Raw genomic sequence first — 7,745 nt, forward strand, 5'->3', positions numbered from 1 at the left:
TTCTAGTGGCTTATTCAAATCAGCTTTTCACTCAAAACAGTTACAAGCTAAAACAATAAACTCTTTGCAATAAGATAAATCAAACAACGCTTACTTTACTATTTATTCCAATACCCAAGTGAAAACAAAAGAAAAATGGTAATCTACTAATCTTCAATAATAGTATGGTATACAAGAACAAAATAGAGTGTCAACCAGATTTACCCAGATTACAAAAAATAAAACTTTACTTGTAACTATATTCTTTGCTTAGTTTATCTTCTTTCGTCAGCGCCTTGTCCTATGCAAACGCTAGGCGGCTGAAAGTCACGTAAAGTCAACTTAGACAAGATCGGATCACACGCAGTCAAGTTACGTATGGTTGATGAGTCAAGACCTGGCTGATATAGGTCAACTGGTTCCAAATGTTAAGACTATATACAAGTAAGACATATATGATGCGCACTTGCTAGTAAAGATCGATAATTGGTTCCCCTAAGGTTAGATTCGGTTGAAGAGACCATTGTAAGTCGAAAAGCCGAGCCATGACAAACTTGAAGATCTTGTTCACATTAATATTGTGTCTTGCGCTCGAGAAAAACAATGTTGCTTTCATAACCTTGGCATATGCTCGTGCCTGCCACATCATTTACAACATATTTTATGTTATGTGCGTGTTATGTAGAATATTTTCTTAACGAATAATTGAAGACAGAGAAGAACAATCTAAAGGAAAAAGATAAAATGTAGATCAAACAACTTAGAAAAAAGAATACTAATTATTTTAAATATTGTTAGAATTTACATAAAAATAATGAATTGAAGCATCTTAAGATCTTAATATTATTGTTAAATTTATTCCTTTGTCACACCCCTTCTAGATGTCCTTTTATTCCATCTTGTGTATATGTTACAAACTAACAATAGTTTAGAAGGTTATGACTAACTCATTATTTGTCTTTTCTTTCTATCTATCTTGTCTTCACATGGCAAATACTAATCTCTTGATAAGCCACTACATAAGGGTGGTTACATACATTTATTTAGAGAGAATTTTCAACACTTCTATTACAAAAGGATCGAGGTTTTTCCGGGAAAATTGAGTTTTTAAATTAAATGTATGCGGCTATCCCATGGTGGTTTTCGTATAGTTTTTCCTTGGGTCAATCTCAAGATTTTATCTAGTAATGTTCGAATATAGGACCACTTGCAAAAGTATTAGGATGTTCGACCACTACATCATCTCATATTAACTGTTGACATTGTACTAAAACGGGGAAACATGAAAATAAAGCATGGACTCTAATATAGCAAAAATCCACTAAATCAAATATTGATATGATATAAGATTTTATGCATCGTTTGCTAAATTAATATCATAAATATCCAATAAGTACTAAAATATTTTCTTAAATTATCATACCTGTGTCACAATGGTCAATTGTAGGTCTGGTGGTAGCCTTACAAAATCATCAAATTTGGTCCCTATTAATATAGGAATTGCAGTCTGCATGCAACAATGTAATTACCAATTACCAAACTTACCAACCATATTTTAATATGAAAAACTAGGAAAAAAGCATTTTTTTATAAAAAGTGAAAAAAAAACCAGTGATAAGTGTATGCACACCTGATCTGACCTGACAAGCTAACTTGTAAAGGTAATGATCAACAACCCAATATGAGTGAAATTATTCCCTACCCAGCTAATTCTAATAAACTATAATAAAATAAATCAAATCAAAATTTTGGCATACCTTATTCCATTTTCTTGCCTGCATATACCATCCTAGTACACTGAAAAATTAAGAATAGTAAAATTTAATGATTAATTCGATCCTATTATCAATCATTTTGAATGAAATTTATTCTTGATTCAATAATGTATTACTTGTGAAGGGTGCAGCGACTCGTTAGATCGAACATAAACAAAATTGCCACGGCGTCTTTGCAAGCTATCGGAACTTGATCGTTTGATTTTCTATCACCTGAATTTGATAAGTAAATTTTGTTATTATAATAAAATTGATTAATACATTTAAAATACTGAAAGTACATGTCTAAAGATATATGTTTAATAAGAAAATTAAGTCAATAAACTCTTGATTTAATGGTCTAAAAAGGAGATGAAAGCCGTTTCTCATGAGTTCAAATCCGAAAATTTAATTAATAAATTGAGAAGTAATAACTACTAAATAATAATCTTACAAAAAAAATAAAAAATTAGGATGCGTCTCAAATCATAAATTATGTGTCACTCTGTAATAAAGTAGAGATAACTACTCATAACAGAAATGATACTTTCGGTAGTTTGGTTATTTAAAGGCAACAAAAATAAAAGTATATAGAATTGGAATAACTAACAAGAAAGTAAAGTACCTCCAACGTCCCATATACTACAAGCAATTCTTGCTCCACCAAACGACAGAGTTTTGTCCATTAGATTCAAACCAGCCATCTCCAAGCTACAATTTTCTTGTTTATCTCCTACATATTTAACCTTGAAAATATCGAAAATAAAAAGGAAATTTAATCAACCCCATACTAAAACTAGTTAAAAATCACAATAACAATATTCAATCTCATCAATTTATCATAAACCGGATATAAAAAGGTAAGATGTATATATTCTTATTCTTAACGGATGTTAAAATGGTGCTTATGGTAATCCATTTCTTAATAATATACAATAATAATAATACTAAGGGTTTTGCTTTCGTTAACGTGCATTAATTAGTTGTACATTTATCATAAAATTCAAGGGTGACCTTTTAATATGGAAATGTACTTTGTTTAGCATTTTTCTAATATTAAATATAAAAATAAAAATGTAATAAATCTAAAAGCTAGCTTCAAATAAACAAATGCAAAAAAAAAAAAAAGTCTTTTTCAGAATTAGATATATTGTCAAGCCCATTAAAAAATCAAGTTAAATTATACAATTTCCATGATCCAATAACCCATTTCTTTAGTTTCTTGTCCACATTAAATCTAGGAAAATAAATAACCAAATTTTGTCTCGAAACTGAGAATTTTATTAACCCCATAAATAAAATAAGTTAAATATAACTCTGGTTTCTTGTTCATATTTAATTTTGGTATCAACAAAAATAGTATATAAATATGCTATAAAAAAATCAAAATATAATAAAGTCACTATAACTCATCAATTAAATACACAATACCCACCAATCCTTTAAACGTTTTTAAATACATACATACATACATGACAAAAACATTTAATAAAAAAAATAATAATCATGTATTACATAGTTATGAAATACACATATATATTACCTCCCTTACATTAAAAAAAATAATAATAAATTTAAGCTAAAATAAGTACATAACCCATAATTTAATTTATTTAGCTAGCGATATTTGAGCTGACTCACTAATCAATAGGTAATCAATTCAAGATAAATAAAAGACACATATACGAGTACATAATTTAGTCTCATGTGAATTTCTATACCGTAACAATAATAACAATATCTAATTTGTAAACGGGATATAAAAAATAAGATGTATACAGTTATACCTCAATCAATTTTTATCTTATTTCAAAGAAAACAATAAAAATTATAAAAAAAAAAAAGTAGACTCACCATGAAAGTTGTTTTTCCAATATGACAATCACCCAATAAACTAATCTTGATATTAACTAAATCTGAATCATCATCATCATCATCAATGCATGTATTGATATTCATATTAATACTTGGTGGGTTCTCTATATCAAAACCACCGTCGTCGTCCACCTGAAAACTTGACCGCCGGCGAGACAATCTCCGGTACCTCACCGGTTTTCCTCCCAGATGAGAACAAGCAAGAAACAATCTTTCCCAAATAAATCTTAATACTTGTTTAAGAACAGTAACTTTTTGCAGTAAAAAGCTCCACTTTATATCTACCCTGAGTATTCTCCGGTAAAGATGAGTCATCTTTCCGGTGGCTTCTTTTAATCTGGATTCATGAAAGTGTAAACTTTTATCTTGTTGATGATGATGGTGTCTCATTGTGTGTGTGATCGAATATTATTACGTGTACGTTGTATGTATATATCGGTGAGACTTAAAGGGGTTCACGGTTGACTCGGACTCTTGTGTTTTTGTTTATGACAAATTGGTCCAGATAGCCGGCCTCTTGTGCATGGATAAAGCGAGGGTGTTTTGGTCAAATTACATGGGTGCCTAACCTTTTCTTTTTCTTTTTTTTAGCTAATTGTAAAATTGGTCCCTGTGATTGACACACTTTAGTAATGAGAGTCCCTATGATTATTAATAATTAAACTATTAAAATCATGTTTCTACAAATTTGTAAATGTTTCCATTGTTGATGATAATCAAATCATAATAATTTATATTCACGTTTTAAAATAACAAATGTATTACTCCAATATATAAAAAACATATTAAAAAGTTTGTTATGATCTATATTAAAAAAAACTATATATGTATTAATCCACCAACCGCATAAATGTTTAACATGTTACACACGGAACTAAAAAACTATATATGGTAATTATATTTTTTAACAGGTTTACTTTTTGGTAATATCAAATTTTAAACATACAACTTTTAATTTCGTAACTATAAATAATAATAAAAGTTTATATATCAATTGTTTTTCAAAGTAAAAAAGATTATACAAGATACATCTTCATTATTAAAATTTTTGAGTATACATAAGTTTACTAATTATGGATCCAACACACTGACAATTGTATGTTGCAATCTCTTGAGTTAGATAAAAAAAAAATATCAAGTTATTAATTGCAAGATTGGTCCCTATGGTTTTTTCATTTAAGCAATGAGGGTCCTTTTTGAGTTTACTAACAATGATGGTCCCTTTTTTTAAGACTTGACGACATTCGCTAACGGTTCTGTTAGAAAGGAACCAATCTTGCAAAAAATTCTCAAAACAGAGACCCCCATTATAACGATACTTAAAAGGAACCCTCATTGCTAAAGTGTGTAAACCACAGGGACCAGTTTTGCAATTAACTCTTTTTTTTCCTTTTTATTAACAACATGTTTGGGCATACTAAATCTCCTAAATACCTAAGCCGACCATATCTCAACATAACTTTATCTTGTAAGGGATTAATTAAGATGATATTAATAGACGATTAAACGATACTTGAGGAGTACCAATTAATTAATCCATGTTCAGGCTATTTAAAAGAAGTCGATTTTTATTCTTTATTATATTGTATGTACTAGCTAATCAACCCGGGTTTAACCCGGGACGCTTAATTAAAAATTTAAAACCAAAAAATATATAGAAATATGTATTTAATTTGTTGTCAATACATTATAATTTGATACGGAGATAGCAACATACTTTTAACGATGAACATTAATACATAAAACCGATTAGGGTGGTGAAAAATTAAAAAGTAATTATCATAAATCAATAGTGGATATGAAACTAAAGTTAAAGAGTTAGGATATTATCTTTCATATTAATTAAAAATAATTAAGGTTAAAAAAATAATATGAAAAAAAAAAGAAATGGCATATTGCCTAATTAAAAAATAGTTTTTAAAATAAAAGAAAATCTATTATGACATCATATATTTTTAAAAATAGTTTAGAAAAAAATAGTGACATGCCACATAGGTAAAAAATTTTTAGAAACAATGTTCTTTTATTTAGATGAGAGAAGAGATGCGGTTTAATTAATTATTAACTAGTTTTAGTTAAATTTTGTTTTGTGATTTCAAGATGTTTATCAATGGGATCGTACCTCTTTTAGAAACTTCAAGATATGTTGCCACTTAGAGATGGTTTAAATAAATAATTAACAAAGTTAGAATGTTTGTACAATGAAACGCTCGAAAATAAATTATTGTCATAGTTCCCTTTGGTAGTTTTTTATTTTACCGATTAACCAATAGCTAGTTTTGACGGTTTGTGATGGTTTTCACTTTTCACTTGTCTCAATGTTGGGCATTGGCCAACAATGATGGTAAAAAAAGAAGAGGAATTTTTTGGTGTAATTCCGTATGTTATATTATGATTAAATTGTGTCGCAATTATGACGACCTATTGTCATTCTTTTTTTAACATTAAAATCGAGATATTATTAATATAAACTTTAGTAAAGGGCTAAAAGAAGCATACAAAGTACGGAGAAATACAAAAGAAATTAGAAATTATAGCTATTCCATTGGGTCAGGTAATTTGTTGTGTGGTCGATCTATTAGAAAGCCAAAGGTAACTAGTTCCTTTTAATTCTTTGAAGGCGATCCGTTGAGTTGGTTGCTTGTTAGAGAAGATGCAATCGTTCATACATTTCCAAATTACCCAAAGGTGTCCGAGAATGACAAGTTGAGCAAGTTTGCGTCTGGAGAAAGTCGTGTCAGCTAGATTATGAAACTGTAGCATGTCTTTAGGTTATGTGGTTTTGGTTAGGCAAAATGGCACCTATTGTCATTCTTAATTATATTGGCAATTTGGCATGACTATTATCATGTTATGAGATGTATCGTCATTGTGAATAGCATGACTATTCAGTATCTTGTATATATTGAGGTAACAACAGTACGTCAAACAAATTTGTTAAAATGTCTTGTCGTAAGTAGTTTGTCTATATACTTTGACACGATATGATATGATATTGTGTAGTAGAGAGTGACATGTTCCAAAGTTTATAAAGTCTAAAATAGAAGCGGAAACCGGTGACCTGTACGTATAACTTTCAACTAGTACTATTTTTTAGACTTATATCTAATGCACACAAATATAGTGACCTACATAATATATATCTTTGCTCGAAACAACAACAACAAAACAAATCTCTATATATATGATATACTCTCTAAAATAAGTAATATTTTTAAAAAGCAGATAACGTTATACTTCGTTATTATTTGTAATTGATGATTTAAAGACTAAATTCATTATTCATGATTTTCGTTAAAGAAAAAGGTAAAGGGGACGAAACCCAATTACCAAAACACAAATGGACCAAGAGGCCATGATTGTATCTTGAGGGAAAAGAAAGGAGACAACAAGGTTCGTGGCTTTATTAGTACAAGTACCTAATGAAATGCAAAAGTTTTTAATTATGGCTGTTTATTTTTCTTTGTTTGTCCATGCCTTTCTTAAAGAAGCAAAAGCATCCCCTAGATTTGAAGCAAATAGATTTACGGTTCCAAAATAGGGGCCACTCAAACTCAACAACTATGTTAGAAACCAGATGTACGTGTTCAAAATTAGATATCCAAAGTTTTAATTATTGAAATTTTCGATACTCAGTTTTGATATCTGAATTACTCTCTGAAATATCAAATATCCTTAGTTTACGATATTTATTAGATAAAATATACAAAGTAGATATCCAAAGTTTCAGACATTTTCAAGTTAATTTTTTGGATTGTTTAACTAGCCGATTCAAATACTGATATATTTAACACCTTGTTGAGAATACTCTTAGAGGGTGATTTGAAAACTATATTAAAAGGAAACTTGAGGGTAAATTTCTCTTTTTTATACATTTTTTTCTTCCCTTATGAATAACTATGTGTCTATTTCATCTTTAAAAAGGAAGACACTTAATTGTGGCATATCATATCAAATGTATTTATGTTAATGAATATAAGGTGATATTGGTTTCTATCGCTTCTCATCAAGTGAAAAATGTGTATGTCAGACTGACTTGGTGGTATTTTTTTATAAAAGTCATTTCTGGGAAGAAAATTAAATAAGATATATGAAAGATGAAAAATGCAAAGAACTACAAAAGTCGGAATATTTTAA

General features: G+C 29.0%; 1 protein-coding gene across 1 annotated transcript; it reads right to left on the reverse strand.

Moving 5' to 3' along the window:
• Positions 1-77: 77 nt before the first annotated feature.
• LOC122579249 (septum-promoting GTP-binding protein 1) lies at positions 78-4,029 on the reverse strand. The gene is made up of 6 exons (XM_043751374.1): positions 3,588-4,029; positions 2,359-2,479; positions 1,871-1,967; positions 1,737-1,776; positions 1,403-1,486; positions 78-616 (listed from the first exon to the last, which is right to left on the reverse strand). The coding sequence occupies exons 1-6, from the start codon at positions 3,996-3,998 to the stop codon at positions 449-451; spliced, it is 921 nt and encodes a 306-aa protein (XP_043607309.1). The 5' UTR covers positions 3,999-4,029; the 3' UTR covers positions 78-448.
• Between the last annotated feature and the right edge of the window lie 3,716 nt (positions 4,030-7,745).

This window comes from Erigeron canadensis, chromosome 8 (genome assembly GCF_010389155.1).
Source record: "Erigeron canadensis isolate Cc75 chromosome 8, C_canadensis_v1, whole genome shotgun sequence".
In the NCBI taxonomy this organism is placed as follows: Eukaryota; Viridiplantae; Streptophyta; class Magnoliopsida; order Asterales; family Asteraceae; genus Erigeron; species Erigeron canadensis.

What these genes read in the sequence shown, in the direction of transcription:
- LOC122579249 (XM_043751374.1), bottom strand. Translation starts at nt 3,998, where the DNA reads ATGAGACACCATCATCATCAACAAGATAAAAGTTTACACTTTCATGAA. An exon ending in TTGGAAAAACAACTTTCATG is followed by an intron (nt 2,480 to 3,587) that starts GTGAGTCTACTT and finishes GATATTTTCAAG; the next exon opens with GTTAAATATGTAGGAGATAA. An exon ending in TAGTATATGGGACGTTGGAG is followed by an intron (nt 1,968 to 2,358) that starts GTACTTTACTTT and finishes TATCAAATTCAG; the next exon opens with GTGATAGAAAATCAAACGAT.